We start from the raw sequence: 17149 nt of genomic DNA, 5'->3' as shown, positions 1-17149 counted from the left end.
GAGCGCCGCTACGGGCTGCCGCGTGGGACATGGGACAGGAGAGCGCGGAGCAGCCTCCAGCGCCCCCTGCAGGGAACCGGCGGTCAGGCACTGCCCCTCGCTGGGATGGTGACCCCACATGGGCCCAGGGGTAGGGGCCCTGGGTTGGGGGTGAGGGACCATGCTGGGTCATGCTGAGGAAAGGTGTGGGAAGCACTGGCCTAGGGGCTCATGTTTCCCTGCTTGGGAACCCCCCTGCCCTTCCATGGGGAGAGGACAAGGGCCCATGAACCAAGTCTTCTCAGTGCCCGCTGCTTGCCATGCGAGTGCCAGGCAGACTCCAGCCCAAGCTCCCTGAGCCGCCCACTGCCCGTCCCCGCACCCTGGGCCTGCTGGGGCAGGAGGAACAAAATGATATGCTTTATTGGTTCAGAAATAAGGGCGAGTGGGGGCTCGGCAGGGCAGGCCACGGGCTCAGGGATTCTTCCGCGCTCCTCTCTGCTTCTTCTTGGAAGTCCTGGTCTTGCTCTCAATGAGATTCAGCCCCTGCTTTTTGATCTCCTCCCGGTTGGGCACAAAGCTCTGGTCTTTGTCAGCAAAGTCAAAGGCATCTGCAGAAACAGCAGAGTGAAAGGGAGGCGAATGGGAAAGCCAGTGGCCCGTCAAGGGCTCTAGAGTTTCATCTCTCACTGCCTAAAACAATTTGGGGGGGAGGCGAATCTCTGTGGCTGTGTCTACGAGACGCTCACTGAGTGCTCATTACTGCGCAGCTACTTAATACTTCTATACACAAGTACTAAACGACTCCACAGGAACCAGTTACTGTGCAGTAGCGTCACTGAACGGCTTTTAAGGGATTCCGACTTGTGTAGTAGCTCATTACTACTGCACAGTAGTGTCGTGTCATGCTTCGTGCCACGCGACATTACCGCGCAAAGTAACGAGCTACAGCAGTTAGCATCTCTTGTAGACGCAGCCTGTGAGGTGGCACTAGACCTTGCTTACACATTCAAATTAAAGCCAGATAGAAACTAGGGGGAGTTGTTACACATTTTCAAGCTGTAACTTTGTAGCTGGTTGGCTCTTTTCATAGCTGGATAGTCATTTTTATGGTGTGAAAATGACTGTGTATGTGTGGCTGGTCTAAACTCTCAGTTCTTATTTAAAAGTTTCTAACCAGTTTCAAAACCTGATCCTTAAAGAGTCCCATGCTAAAGGGCAAACAAGCTCACCCAAGCCTTGATTAGGCTACAGTTGTATGGGTTTAAGCCAATTTAATTATGCTAAAGCCCAAATGATGATTTGAACTCAGCAGTACTATAACAGAGCAAGAGAATCTGCTGGATCAATAAGGATGGACCAAAACAAAGCATGAGACATTTAAGCCTTGATTATGTATCTGGAGGTTCCTAGAGGATGGTTATTGGGATAGGATTCATCCATTGCTGAGTCTTTGTTCCTCTGATCCCGAATGCCCCATAGTACAGTAAAAACTATTGATCAGAGAAGCATGGGTGCAGCCTTCCCTTGAATACACCAGTGAGCCCATGGAATGGCCAGTGAGGCTAGATTACCTGGCCAAGCCTACTTTCTGTCACCCAATACAGGTCCATGTCTACCTCTACAGTGGAAAACAGGTGAAAAGACTGAGGTTCCCAGAGGGTGCAAGGGTTATTGCAAATGTTGCTGAACTCTTCCCATTCTAGCTACAATTCCTCAGCGCTCTTTCACCATCACTGACATCTGTGTACCTCTCACAACATCCTCTTCATCCTCAAAAGAAATCTTCAGGTTCTGAGGCTCAGTCTTGGTTGTTTCCTCCAGAAAATTTCTAACCTTCACAAAGCTCTGTAAAATACCACTTCAGGTTAAATATGGGACTGGGAAGGGTAAAAATAAGAGACACACTGAGGGGCATTTAATGTCTCGAGGTATGTCTTCACAGCACAGTTAACACAGGTGATTAGCAACTGAATTAGCTTTGCAGTGTGGTTGCTTCAGGCTTTGACTATGTTGTACTGTCATTGGAGTGTTGCACCCATCTGCATATGTTGCAAAGAATGCTTTGGAGAACTGTCACAGCGGTATCGGTTGTAGCTGTGTTGGTCTAAGGACATAGGCAGACAAGGTTCTTTGGGTAAATCTGACATCTTTTATTAGACCAACTCAAATAGTTGGAAAAATTCTTCTTGGCAAGCTTTCAGGTATAAATATCCTTTGTCAGGCTGAGGAAGCATCTGCAGTTGGTGTGTGCTCTTCCTGGATGGAATGAATTCCAGCCCTCAACTTCTGTGAATCTATGACTAGTAAAGAAGCCAAAGGCTGGTATGCATGCAAGAAAGCAAGTCAGTGAAGATGTAACTTGAGGAGTCAGTGGGTGAGAGACAAGGGAATGAATGTAAGTGTTAAAAGGTGGAGAAGTACCTGGGGAGTCGGATGTTAGGCAGGTTCTAAGGTGTCATAAATCCAGTGTCTATATTTAGTCCATGATTTTTTGTATCCAGCAGGTTGATGAAGTGAAATTAACTCGTCTGTGAAAGGTGGCTCGTCTGTGAAAGGTTCAGAGGCTCGTCTGTGAAAGGTGTTTTGTAAATTCCCTTTGAGGATTAGAACTGAGAGATTGAAGAGAGAATGGTTGTCTTGTGAGAAATGTGCCCCCACCGGTAATTGGGTATTCTTGTCTTTGATAGATTTCCGGTGTGCGTTCATTCTGGTGCATGGTTGTTGTTGGTCTCTCACATATGTTCCATCAGGGCATTTGCATGCACCAAATTACCCAAGAATACCCAATTATCTGTGAGGGCACATTTCTCACAAGACAACCATTCTCTCTTCAATCTCTCAGTTCTAATGCTCAGAGGGAATTTACAAAACACCTTTCACAGACAAGCCTATGAACTTCACTTCATCAACCTACTGGATACAACAAAATCATGGACTAAATATAGACACTGGATTTATGACACATTATAACCTGCCTAACAACTGACTCCCCAGGTACTTCTCCACTATTTAACACCTGCATTCATTCCCCGCCCCCCCACCTCCCAGCCTGTCTCTCACCCAGTGACCCCTCAATTTACATCTTCACTGACTTGCTTTCTTGCATGCATACCAGCCTCTGGCTTCTTTGTTATTCATTCCATCCAGGAAGAGCAACTGCAGATGCTTCCTCAGCCTGATGAAGGGTATTTATACCCAAAAACTTGCGAAGAAGAATTTTTCCAACTATTTGAGTTGGTCCAATAAAAGATATCAGATTTACCCAAAGAACTTTGTCTGCCTTGGAGAACTGTCAGCATGTGACTGGTTTAATCTGTGTAATCACTGCCCACTGAGCAGGTTACAAGCCCAGTCTAAAGCCTTAGCTGTTTTTTAGCTAATAGACACAGCAGGCTTAGCTAGCCCAGTTTGTACACACCACTAAACCTAAGTCATGGCTGTGTGTATGTGGGCAGAAGAAGTTTTGGGACAACATCTGGTTAAGGATTAGATCCTGGTGTGCCTTGATATCCTTCCAAGGATGCTGAAATGTGCCACAGGATGTTAGTACTGTGAGGTGCGCAATCATGATTCACAAAATAAACCCAGAGATTTCAAATAGGAATCCAGAAGGTCATGGACCTTTCTGCCCTGTTGTGATCTTTCTGAGTTCTTTGCAACACAAGCATTGCTCTATTATTTTTTTCTGTAGTAAAAAAAAACAAGTTAAAACTAAGCTGTCATTTTCCAGTGGATGCCTTGAGTCTATCTCAAAGGGTGCTGTGAGTCTAAAAAGGTTGAGAACCACTGATCTTGACTAACTGCAGTGAAAACATGGCCTTAGCAGTAACAATTGAGGCCCTTTGAAGATCCTATGAATGTATTTCCAAATGTCCCGGGCAGAATCCATCCTAGGTAATTCTGCCGCCCAAGTCATCTGAACTTTCAACTGGATTCATGACTCCTTGCTTTCTTTCTTGAAATGCTTTATAGTGTTGCTGGGTGCTCTTAAGTGATAAGGTGTCACAGCCCAGAGCTAGCGAGATTTTAACGTGATACAAACTGTTAGTGATTATCAATGCAACAGTGTTTGGTATCAGACTTGAAGGGAGAATCCCAGCAGGGTGTGAATCCTTCCTTGTACTAACCAAAGAAAAGTAGTTGGTCTTGTGCAGGCCTTATAGAGCCCTTATAGAGCCACAGGAGGCTGCTGATGATCTGGTAATGGAAAACAAAGGAGCTCTGCCTTGTGGTGCTGCCCCTGGCTGGCCAAGTTTGCTACTGATTCATTCAGTGATGCAAGGTTTCTGCCGCCCAGCACGCACTGTCTTCTCAACTGCTGACCGTGACTCCCTTCATCCCCAGGGAGTTAGTATGGTGAGCAAGCCAAATGCAGGCTGCAGAGCCCTGCAGTACAACCCCAGGTCTCTCATCTCTAACACGAAGGTGAGGCCCAGGGAATTCAAGGATCCCAGCATATGGGGCTACATTACCTATGTAGCCAGGCTAGACGGACTCACTTTCTGTGCCATTTCCCTGCAGGGTGCTCAGATGCTGCTGAGAGGTTCTTTACAAATGTAGGAAATAGCCAACGTGTAAGGGCAGGTGCAGCATCTCTTTAGGCAGCAAGCAAGTTGCTAACACAGCCCCAAGGCAGGGCACAGTTGGAGCATCCCTGTCCTATTAGCGTGACTGCATTCTGGCACCTCTTTTAGGTGTAACAGAAGGCAGCCCCGCGGCTACATGGATTTCAATAGCAGTGCAGCTGCCCAGTTGCCTGGCTGTGGCTCTCTTCCAGGACTTGCAGCATACCTCATTGTTCTCCTCCCTGCTGAAGTTATAAGACGGGAGATTGGATGTGACCTTTGTCAAGTGCAGCAGCTTTGTCTCACAGAACTTCAGCTTCTCATAAGTGTCCGTGGTGTCAATGTGGATGTCACCCTGGAGGCAAGAAGACAGCAGAGGCTTCTCAGCCAGGTGAATGAGACTGCATGGTGCTCTGGTCTGCCACAGCTAGACTGAGCTGGCTCAAGCATCTTCAAACTAAACTGCAGTCTGCCATAAATGGAAAGATTCACTCTCAGACAGACACAGGCAAGAGCTCTCTGCTTAGCATAACTCTCCCGTTAGGACAGCCTCAGCTCCCCTCCCTCTGCTTCTCCACACATGATATACCCCCGTGTCCTGAAGGGCTACCTAATCTTTGACTCCCATTTCTTCCCACCAGACCCAACTATTTGAAGGACTTTTAGGGAAGCATCCACATTCTGCTCAACATTGCCCATCTCTGAGCCAAGACTATGATATCTGATCCTGCCTCTCATCTGAGGCTTGGCCTTGGCATGCTGAACCAGCTGCTGAATCTGTCTCATGCCTGATAATTGGCCTGTACGCGATAGCCCAGACCTACTTATCAAAATGTCTGGGCATCTTGGGCAGAAAAAAAGCTAATGAGTGGCTGGGTCAGGAGAGAAGATGGTACTGGCCATTGGGAGGGTTGGTTAGGGGCTGGGAAGAGGGAAGGTTGAACAGTACCATAGCATGGGGGGTGGGGGGCGAGCGGGGCCACCACCCCAGGCACTGAAGCCAGGGGGTACCAATAAGTGCTACCCAGCTGGGGCAGGGAGCGGGACAGAGCCACAAGTAGCTTGTTTGGGGGGGCTCGGGGTTGGGGAAGGGCAGCTCCCACTGCTGCATGCACTCCTGGGCAAGCATGGCAGGGTGTGTGCCCCCCGAATCTATGTGCGGGGTGAAGGTAGGCTGCCACTGTGGGCTTTGCCCCAGGCACCAAACTTCCTTGTCACGGCACTGAGAATGAATAATGGCAAGATCCTCTGCAGTACTAGGGAAGTGTCTGCCCCAATGTGGCTGCAGTCTTGTGGATGAGGAAGGTTGGAGTCCAAAGCATGCTGGATCCCTGCCCAGACAGACTAGGAATAAGGTGTTTGCCACATGGCTCCATCCACAGGCTGCTCTGCCAGGCAAGTTCTTGTGCTAGCTGAAACAGCAACACAGGAGTCTTTGCCAAGATATCTGAGCCCTGTAACCTCTGGCCTCACCTTTCCATTTCAGAGGAAAAATAAAAGCATGATTCTACCATCAGTAGGGGCCCTGGGCCTTGCAAATTGCCTTTTCCTTTTGCAGCTGCCACATAAACACACTGTAGAACCTCAGCAAATTAATCCTCTACTGCTCCTGGCTGTGAAAGAAACTTTCAAAGTAGAGGGCACAGCAAGGTCTACCAAGGCCAGCTGGAGCAAGAGCTAGGGAAGGAGCAAATGGGTTCATTCACTTCACAGGGGGCTTTTTTCATTTGTCCAGTTGATTTGTGTGTGCGGGTGGGTGTTGAATTAGAAATCTGCTCACGTGTCTGCCTGAGATCTGTGCTGCAAGCCACACAGTAATCGTGCGGTGCACTGTTTGGGAATGATGCAGAGTGTCCCTTTCAAATAGGAAATAAACCCTAGAGGTGTAACAGTGGGCTTGAACATTGAGACCAATGAAAATCAGTTCCCAAGGTAACTAATGGGAAAATGGGAGACACAGGTCTGTTGTGCCCCCTCTTGCCCTGCTCAAGGCACAACCATGGCAGGAAGGGCCATGGGGAGCCAGTGGGTGGTGTTCTGCTGTAGGAGGGTATTTTGGGCACATACCTCATTGGGCACCGTGACCCCATACAGTCTGATGAAAAGGTTATCTACGCCATTTTCAAAACAAAGCAAGAGTTTCTGATTCTTCAGCATCTGGGTTTGTGTCTGCTCCAGTCTGGTCTCCTCCTGCTCCAAATTCTTCTTCAGTTCTTCCTCCAATTTCTTTGAGCTGGCAGGGAATATACATGTTCACACACACGCCCACATGGACAGCCCCAAGGAGCTGTTATGAATCATAGCTATTACAGACACTTCCACAGCTCCCATCTGCACAGCATCTGGATGCACTTTAAATGGCTTAATGGAGAACTGACAAGGTGTTCCAAATACTGTACAGGGAACAACTCCACCATAACTCCCTGCAGCACAGCACCTTTACTCCAGGCAGGGGTGAAGATAATCTGACCCCAAAGACCCATGCCTGAGACTCTGGAGTCCACAGCTGATGGACAGGCTCAGCAAAGAGACACTATACTGCCTGGCTTTGATGCATTTCCTGCAGAAGCAAATTCCAACAGTGAGTGCCTGCTGTTGAGAATGCCCTTGCTCTTCAAAGCTTGACTTTTCTTCTGCACAGCTAAGTGCAGTTGGCATCTCTGGGTCTCAGACATGTCTTGGAATCCTCTGTCCCCATTGTTATGTCACAGCGTTTGCAGTTCTGTGCACAGGATCCAAGGGTAAGTTTGGGAGTTAGGTGCACACGGATGGACTGCAGGGCAGGGAGTAGTACAAATGCTATGGTGAGTGGAAGGAAGAAGGAAGTGGTGACTTAGAAGATATCAGCTCCCATCTTCACACCCAGGACACCAGAAATGTACAGCTGATGCTCACGACAGTGGAAAATGAACCCCATGCACCAGAAATGCAACATGTTCCCTCCTGGCCTAAACCAGCCTACCGGGCAGGAGATCTGGGTGCAAAGAATCTGGCCAGGGGGTAGCAATATCACAAAACTCTTCTAGGAGCTGCACAAGGGCTGATCTTGTACCTTACTAAGCTTGGGGTCTGGTGGAATTTCAGCTCAGCACGTTCCAGTTCCAGCTCCCTCAGTTTGGCCTCCAGCTCTTTGCGCTTCTGATCACATTCCTTGATCTGTTGCTGCAGATTCTCTGTAGACTTCTGCTGGGCCAGGAACCTCCCTGAAATATCCTGTCCAGGGACAAAAAGAAAGGCATCTCAAAACAACATCTGGTAAAAATCTGATAAATGCGAGATCCCAGCTGTAACCTAGAGTACTGGGGGCTTCAGCCAGCCATTCAGGTTGATAGCATGGAGCATGCCAAGCTCAGGTTTGTTGCCAGTTATGAGGTAAGATGGTCCATCTCAGTGCACAGGGATGGCCTAAGGCAGAGGTTAGGAGGAGGCAGCAGTAAGAACACCCCAAGAGCCAGGCTCTGTTCTTTTGATAACTGTGTACGCACTGATCTCGGTGCAGTTCTGCTAAGGGTTCTGGAGACACTGAGCTCCCAGTGGTCATGTTATGACTTAGGAGGGATAACACAGGTGTTAGAATAGCCACTTTTATATGCATGTTACATTGTCTCATTAGCACAGACACACCCACTATCACAGCACTATCCCTGCCTACAGAAGGGGCCTTCCACAATAACATGAGGTGCACAGACAGGGCTGTATGGGCTACATGGGCAGGAGCTTTCAAACTCCATGAAGAACAAGCTAATGGTCCGGTCACTTGCAAAAAAACTCTAAGTGCCAAAGCTCCCCAGACAAGCAGCAGAACATGCCTTACCCAGAGATGTGAGCACTCCACTGCACACTTGACTTTTTCCACGTCAGAGGTCACCTGGCTCTGATACTCCATCTGGGCTTTGGAGGGCTCCAGCTTTACACCTGTGTGACAGGAAGATGCAGCAAAGAGAGAAACAGCTAGAGCCTCCCAAGTTGTGGGCTGGAGGGGTGGGGAGATGGGGGCAGGGGCAGGTGGGACAAGAGGGAACAACATCCACCTTGCTCTAGAGCATCCAGATGTCAGAAGGTGATAGTTGTATGTGCAGCAAGGGGCATAAAAACCCTAAGGGTACATTACAAATTCCCAGCTGAGCTCAGATTGGAGCTGAGCTGAACTCTAGCTGCTGGAGAGATATTTCCAGTTTCCCCACAGACTTCAAGCCCTGCAGTGGGATGACAGGTGGCCATCCATGCCACCAATGGAACACCCAGTTAGACTCATTCCCTTGACAGACAACTTCTCATTGGCTAATAGGCCCCATTCCCAGCATTTCCTGCCCTTCCCTTTAGCCCACAATGACCTCATCTCATTATCATAGGTCCCATCACACTATTGCCATCTCTTCCCTGCCAATGCAGGCACCCTCATTCAGCACGAGGGTGCTCCAGAGGTATCACCAACTTCCCCACCCTGCAGTGCCCCACCAGGAGGCTTCTGTGGTGCAGGGAGCCATGTGCTGCATTTTACCCAGGCTTGGGAGTGATCCTGTCCCCTCCAACTTCAAATAGCAATATCAGGCTCCCTTTCAAGGCAAATCCCTCCCAGCTGTCAGCAGGAAATGCAGGAGCACGACACCGTGCTCATTGTCTGTGGATGCTGGGAGTATCCTTCATGTGGAAGAGATATAAACCCAGTGGGCTTGTCATTCAACTAGTCCAATGCTCTGTCTGCCTCAGACAGTGGCCAGCACTGTGGAGGACAGGACGTGCTGTGGGACCTCTCAGAAGTCAGCTCCCAGAGGAACCAATTCCATTAGGGCTGGGCTGACAGGCCACCTGTTCCTGTGCACGGGGGCAAGTGTCCTGCCTGACCAAAACACACACTCACCTTTCAGCGACTCCCGAGGAAGCAGGGTGGGGAAATCCATGTTGATATCTCGCCTGGTCTGCCACAAAGACATTTTGAGGGGTAAACTGTTTGCATGGAACAAGCCAGGCAACCTAATCCTGGATCGTATTTATTTTAGGAAGCTGACAGCCACTGCCCAGACAAGAGGGCTGCCCTCTATGCTGACTGTCACAAGCCAACCCATAAGTCAAACTAAAGGCACCCAGTGGGGGCCCCAAGATGGTCACCAACATTCCCTGCTGGGGCTGGTTTCTCCTCTGTGAGCCCAAGCCAGGCCGCTCACTGGTTGAACTGCACCTTTGGTGCCCACCACTCCCACGGGCTCACCGCTCTTCTGTGCCTTTCGGCCGTTGCGTCCTTGACCCGGATCTTATCAATTTGCTTCTTTTTGAAGTTTAAGGAATTTTCTCGGTATTTCTTCTCTGCAATCAGCTGCATCTCCATGTTGGTCATGTCTGCCTGGAACACAGTACAGACATTGAGAAAGATGGAGGAAAGAACAATTGTCATCGCCTTGAGCACCTTCCCTTCCTGAGCTCACTGGCTGTATGGTCATAGCTCTGGCAAAATGCAGCCACCTTTAGGGCAGACAGGGGCAGACAATTGGCATACGGCTCATTGCACCTCAGTGAAGGAAGGCAAGAAAGAGTAGAATTTTGACCAAGGACACCCAATCAAATCTCCTACCCTCAGAAACATGTCCCAGGGGCTTTAATGTCTGTGTGGGAGAGGCAGGACTTTGCTTTTCCAAATGCCTCTCTGCTAAATCAATCACATGGGATGAAGGATTTGAACATAATCTGGCTAGCTGGCTTCTACTGCTTTCAGCAACCTGTCCCCACCTCTGTTCTCCCACAGCTGGGGTGCAGCTCTAGAGAGAAGTAGAGCAAAGTGGGCACAGGAAAATCAAGTTTGTTTTGCTCTTTATCACAAGAGGGCTAACCAGAGGAGGGGTGTCAAAATTCCCAGGTTGGTTGTAGCCCAGTAGAAATGTTGGGTCTTTGAGACAGGAATTCCCAGTACCTGGGCAGGGTTCTCACCTTGGCTGCTTCTGTCGCTTCTGTGTTATCCAAAGCCATGAGCTTCATGCCCCTCAGCTCCACATGGTAGACTTCCACCATGTGCTGAAGGGCATTCAGTTCCAAGGGCAGGTAAGCTAATTCCTAGGACAGAAATGCACACTGCGTCACAGAACTTAGTGCCTAGAGGAAGGTGGGTGTGACACAATTCCCCCGGTGTAGCAGAGCACTCCACTGGAGAAAAAGATCTTTCCTGCACAAAGCAGCACTCAGCTCTGGAAAAAAGTGGAGCACTGGGTCTGCAGCTAAGAGCAGCTAGGAGGGAACAGAACAGAACTCTGCCACAACCCACTCTATTTCTCCCTATGTTCCTCCTCCCCACTTAGCTCAGCATGTCTCAAATACATATCAAGCCTTTTGACAGTTAGAGATTCCAGAACAGAGTATATGCTGTCACTAGCTTCAGAATAATGGAGATACTGCAAACCCTCAGCCTTGGTATGAGTTGAGGAAATGGTCTTGTTTTCCAGTTACAATCAAGACAAGAGTATTAGGCTTGACAGGGAGCCTCAAAAATGCTACCAGGTCCAAGGAGAAGGCATTTGGCTGCAACCCAGCCAAGAGGACAGCAGCGCTATGCTATATCCAGCAGAAGCAGGACCCCTTGGAGAGGCAGAGGGCTGCTGGAGGGCAAACACAAACATGCGCACGTGCACACACACACACACACACACAGCTGTCCAGCACAAGGGAGCATGGAGCTGGCTCCTTCACTTCCTACAGCCCCCTATGAACTTTGGAGAAGAGTCTAAAATGTAGCAGGAGTTAAAAAGCAAACAACCTCACCTGATCTGCCAACTTCACCAGGAAACAATTGTTTCTGTGATTTGCTCAGGTGCCCCCTTAGATTCCTGCTTCACCCAGAGGCTCTGACATGGAGCATATAAGAATGAGACAGCCATGGGCAGGCCTTGGATCCCCCCACCACCCCAACTTCATGGGACTGGGTTCAGGTCCTAAGGCCAAGCAAAGACTCATGGACTCCAGGAAATCTGGCCTCCATTCTTATTTTGTGAAAAGAGTGGGTTGCATGGAGCGTATGGAACTGGGGAAGGAAAGGGAGAAAGGGAAGGAAGGATGAGTCAGTGGGCTTTGGGGTCAGCCTCTGAAGAGTAGGAACTGATGGGACCTTTCCCAGGTCTCTGTAGAGAGTGGGGGTAGGAACCCCTTGTGCACAGAGGGAATGGGTAGCCCTTGGGCAAGAAATGGGGAAGCAGCCAGGCTAGCTTCAGAAATAGCCCAGTGAAGGGAGCCTTCCCCATGCACACAGAACTCCCATCACGGGAGGAGGAGACCCCACTTGCCAAGCCATTTCCCAGATCACAAAGGACCCAGACCCTACTGCAACAGAGCCCTTCAATGCAGCCCTGGCTACTGAGAGCCAGGGGAAGAGAAAGGGCTGCAAGCTGCTGAACCAAAGGTGTCTGTTCTGGGCTGGGAAGGACAGACAGAGCTCTCAGGGCAGTGCCTCTGCCACAGCAAGCAAGTAGCAAAGAAATGATGGTCAACAGCTCCAGCTTCATAGTTAAACTGCTTCATTCTACTCCTCCCCTACAAACAAAAAAAGAGCCAGCATCCTGGCCAGCTCCAAGGGGACAGGTCTGAGGCTGACCCAAAGATTTTACCAATATGAATGTCTTTTTCCAAACACCCCTACACCTGAGGCTTGATGGCCTTTTCCTGTGCAGCCTCACATGTTTCCACTGCTGGCTTCTCACTGCCTCTTGTTCCTCAGCCTGAATCCCCTGTGGGTTTCTCACTGCAGCCTTATGCTCTGTGATACCACCTGCAACAGACTCCTCACTGCAGCACTGTGTAAATGCTGCATTATGCACTGCAGACAGCTGGGCTGGTATTTACCAGCTCAGACCAGGAGCCTGGATTTTGAGAGAGAGACCATTTTTCCCTCCACTAGCACATTCAGAGCAGGTCACTCCACACAACGTGGGCAGCTGCTCTAAGAAGGGAGAGTCTGGGGCTTAAGAAGGGAGGCCCTTTCACACATCTAGGCCTGCACATCTCTGAGACACTGCCATAGTGGACAGAGCTACCCAGACAGGAGCTGACCTCAGCGAGTGAGTTACAGGCAGAGATGGCTCAAAGCCAAAACCTGGATCTAAGCACCCATGAGCTCCGGTGAAACTCCAGTCCAGATCTGACCCTTCTGACTAGTTATTTGCTAGCACCAGGCCAAACCCTGAAGAGCAACAGGATTAGCACTATCAGTTACATTAACCAGGGCCCACTGGCCTCAATTACAGAGCAAGGGGTTGTTTCTGCTACTGGTGAGTGACCCCCCCTCTGGCCAAACTCAGAACTGCTCCTTTCTCCTGTCCTCAACCGCCAAGGGTCCTGCCTGAAACGGCCCTGATTCCTAGTCCCATCTACCAATCTTCTCAATCTAAATTTGTGAATTAGAGCCTAATACTGCTCATGCCCAGGCCAGTGAGAGGTTTAGCATGAGCCCATGGGGGTAGGGTGGGCTTGCAGGTAGGCATTATGCCCCCATTTACCAACTGAGGGTAATGGAGGGATCAGGCAGAAGGTGGGGGTGCTCACGTCCTTCAAGAAGTCCATCATCTTGAGGTACAGATAGTAGATCTTTTCACCAGTATTGATTTTCATCATCATTTTCTCTATGTTATTCTCCAGCTGGCGAATAATCTGCAACACAGAAAGGTCTGGAGTAAAGGTTTATGCTTCTGCTTGGCATGTGGAACTGCCCCAGAGGCCTAGGGTGAAAGGAGCCCTGAGGGGGAACTGATTGGGTCTATTTAAAACCCAGGGGCTGTCTAGGTCCAGAGCCCTGTGGAATCAGGAGGCCAATGGGCTGCATGCTTCAAGGAAGGCAAAGCTAAGTATTACCACTGACAAATGCAGTGCAGCTAGCCTGCTAACTTCTCCACGCCCAGGTTACTGTCTCCATGGCCCCACTAACTGGGGTCTTCACACTTGGACCTGCCTCCTGCTCAGTACCTTAGTAGAATGGATTTAACTGTTCCGTGTTCTTCTGCATTGCAGCCCCTGCAGGGGGCCAGACCTAGTGTATAATGAATGAGTGGGCTCAATCCCTTCAAACAGGAAGGGGCCAGGGTCACTCTGCAGCCACTCATCTGGATGGACTAGAATTGGAAATGGACTCCAAAGGAGGTCCCTCATCCAGGCATCTATGGATTAAGAAAGAGCCTTGGGATGTGGGGTCTTCAAGACAAAGCACTGCATGGATAGACACCTGCATGGGCATTCATGAGCACAAGCGTGCATGAGTGTGCACGTCCACCCAAATAGCATACATGTCAAACCAGATCCAGAGGTGCTCAGTCTCCTATAGTTCAACTACCTGAGGCCAGTTGGACTGACTGGCCAGCTTCTCAGCCCAATACAATTAACAGATCTTTCTTACACCGTTGGTCTTCCCCTTGGAGCAGAGCCCTTGTCACCTGCATCTGTTTCTGGCACTTTTTGTCAGCTGCTTCCATGTCCTTCAGAAATTGCAGCCTCCTCTGCAGCCCCTCCAGGGTCTGACCCCTTCTTTTCACTTCATAAAGCAGCAAGTTGTGCACATTTGTTTTGTCAAAGATGTAATTCCTCAGCTTCTCTCGAGCAGCCTGAAAGGAGAGGGTGAAGCTTACAAGGTACCTGGAAAAGGGGTCACCCATGAGCAGCTGATAGGGGGCATGGCTCTGGGCATGGTCCTAAACCTCTCAACCCCCCAACTCCTTTGACCAAGCAGGAGACAAGGTTTGTTGACACATCCCAGAGGAGGAAGAGGATTTCCCTTAGGCCTCCTCTCAGCTCCCCTCCAGCCCTGTTTTTCTCAGTTCCATTAATGAGTGGAAAATGGCTGGGGGTGCTGGGGACCTGCTCTGTGGTTACCTCTACTGTGCTCCTGGCTAAACACATCTTCATTTGCTTCTGCTCTTGGCATGCCTCCAAAATCATCATCTGGTCATGCTACAGGCAGGAGGGAGTCAGAGAAAAACCTAGGGTCAAACTCATAACAATACTCTGTAATTCCCCTCCCACCTTAGAGCATCATTTATAAATAAGCAATGCACCTTCCCTCTCTCCTCAGCACTGTGTGTGTCTTTGCTTCTATGAATGATAACAAGGCAAGGAAAGGACAAAGCCCACAGAATTCAAGTCCCTTCATTTTGATTGCCAAGACCAGTACAGATGGGACCCAATTTTCTGAAATGCTGAACAGCTATAATACCAAACAACTCACTGGGTGCCCTGAGCGCTCAGTGCCTTTGGGAACCAGGCCCAATTTGTGTGCCCAGAAGCTAGAGCTCCGTATTAGGTGTTAGTGACTTGGCCTTGGTGTCACAGTACGCATGTCTACACAAGACGCTTAACTTCAAATTAGCATAGCTTATGGTGAAGTAAGCATATGCTTCTACTTGTGCACATGCTTACTTCACAGTAAACCTCCCTAATCCAGAGTAAATGTGTTACCTGGGGACAGTGTCTCCTGTCCAGGGTGCTGATTGCCAGAGACGCAGTGTCGCTGACCTAGGTGCTGAAGAGTAACCGGGGACATGCCACAGGGACAGGTTCTGCCCTACCCTAGCCCTGCAGTAGGTTAGTGTGGCAGCAGTGGGTTTGGTGTTGGGTAATTTGCCTTGAGTCTCCTGAGCTATGGGAAGCCCTTCCCCATTGGCTGGCAGGGCCAGATTGGAGAGCCAAGTGTCCATCCTGCAGGTTTCTGGGAAGGATGCTGGTTCCTAAGTAGCGGTAGGGGCTAGACCCCAGGCCGGCAGGGCTGAAGCTTTGGAAGCTTGGTTGGTTTGTTCTCTTGCTGTTCCATTTATTTCCAACTTACCATCCAGAAGGGACAGCTTTGTGCAGCAGCAGCTGCTGTGTGAGGGTGGGGGAAAGGAAAGGGATAGAAACAAACCTGACCCAATCACCATCAATGCTGTCATCCCCTTATTATCAAAATTGTCTCTGTCTATGAGAACAAACCCAGACTCCAGACATGTGAAGATGGGACAGAGTCATAGGTACCTTCTGAGCAACGCCCAGCATACCAATGTTGCTCCGCACATTCCCACGCAGGAAGTTGATAAGCTCTTTGTTCTGACTTATCTTCTCCTCAATCGCCTGTACAAAGAGCTTCTTGCCTTGCTCTAGAGACAGAAGAGGGAGAGAGGTTATTCCAGCTCTGGGCACCACAGGAAATAGCAGGATCAGGGCTGTCCCTCCAGCCAGGCTTGTTTGAATTTGGTATAACTCATCACTCTGACTGCAGTGGTGCTCCGCTGATTTACACCAATGGGATTCCCCAGCTTTCCTCTCTGTGCCCATCCCATAGAAACATCATCTCAGGCTTTCCTGTGGAAGGTGCCAAACTCTGACTGCCCTAACTAGCATATATGGGTGCTAAGAAGGTAGGACTGACCTACACTGGGATTCATTGTAGATATTCACACAGGCTATTGCCCCCAAGAGTGTCCCTGTAGCACCCATAACTTGGGGACAATGAAGTAGCTTCTCTCTGGATTTTAGATTGACCCAGAATCCCTTGTGCCAAGGAGATTTCTGCTATGTACCCATCAGTGCCAGACAGGGAGGATCCATACCTATATAAGGGTTCTACTGCATCTTGGACACTGTGGGGATTGTCAGTCATGAGATCCCCAAATCCATAACCTCACCCAGACTTTCCATAGCAGTAATGTGTCATCTCTAAAGCCCAATAACGCAACCCAGCTACCATCACATCAGCTTCACTGCTCCAGGCTGCAGTGTGTTTCTGGTGACCAGCAGCCCAAGGGGCTCCCACAGCCTTTCCACTCTTGCCAATTAATCTCAGCCAAAGGAGAGAGCATGACCTTGCAGTGAAATGATGGTACGCAGCTCCCGGATCTGCTGCTTGATCTCTTTTTTCTTCTGGAACCTCATGGTGGTAGTGGATGTCCCCACACACTTATCCAAGCCCTGGTTTCCTCCACAGAAATGACTTCAGTTCTGTCTCTTCCACTGTCATGTGGACAAGAATGTTTCACCTGTGGTGCCAGGTTTTACAGCATCCTTGTATTGTGACATCAGGCAGGTGCACGCATCACTGGGTTCTCAAGAGCTCCTGCTGCAGAACCCCACTGCCAGCATCAGTAGAACCCCTTGCAGGTCACCACTTTGCCCTTTGCCTATCCCCATCTGGTGCTTTCTTTTTATGGAACTGTTCTCCCACAGCAAAGATCAAAATTTCCTCAGCTCCTGGAGCCAAATCCTGGTAATCTGTGATTATTCAGGGATCAGGCCACACCAAAGGATACTGTGCATCCAGGCACACAATTTTTCATGAGCCATGACTGGGCTGGGGTCAGTTTCAATGCCTGTCTTCAACCCAATCTGCACTTTCACATATAGACAATCTGTTCCCATCTTTTCCCCTCCACCCAAGGGTGGCAAGACCCAGAAATTGGTCCACACCAGAGGCAGCAGCAGTTCTATGACAATGTGGCTAGAAAGCCATACAGGGACTCAGGAGACCTGGGCTCCATTCCCAGCTCTTCCACTGACTCACTATATGAATGTTAAACTATGGCCTCAGCTTTCCTCTCTTTAAAATGGTTAGAATGACATTGGCCTTTGAGAGCATATGAGGGAAAATGGTAGATAATAGCTTATCATCA

At 49.5% G+C, this 17149-nt stretch overlaps 1 protein-coding gene across 1 annotated transcript; it reads right to left on the bottom strand.

Annotated features, from left to right (window-relative positions):
- Positions 1–276: 276 nt before the first annotated feature.
- CCDC183 (coiled-coil domain containing 183) lies at positions 277–16539 on the bottom strand. The gene is made up of 14 exons (XM_019501012.2): positions 16346–16539; positions 15519–15640; positions 14385–14462; positions 13949–14116; positions 13068–13172; positions 10470–10592; positions 9757–9888; positions 9409–9466; positions 8362–8462; positions 7600–7760; positions 6615–6780; positions 4774–4902; positions 1731–1827; positions 277–590 (listed from the first exon to the last, which is right to left on the bottom strand). Exons 1-14 carry the CDS (start codon positions 16413–16415, stop codon positions 454–456), a joined length of 1647 nt encoding a protein of 548 aa, XP_019356557.1. The 5' UTR covers positions 16416–16539; the 3' UTR covers positions 277–453.
- Positions 16540–17149: the final 610 nt, after the last annotated feature.

The sequence above is a fragment of the Alligator mississippiensis genome, chromosome 12 (genome assembly GCF_030867095.1).
Source record: "Alligator mississippiensis isolate rAllMis1 chromosome 12, rAllMis1, whole genome shotgun sequence".
NCBI classification, from domain to species: Eukaryota; Metazoa; Chordata; order Crocodylia; family Alligatoridae; genus Alligator; species Alligator mississippiensis.
This window is presented reverse-complemented; position numbering and strand designations above follow the sequence as displayed.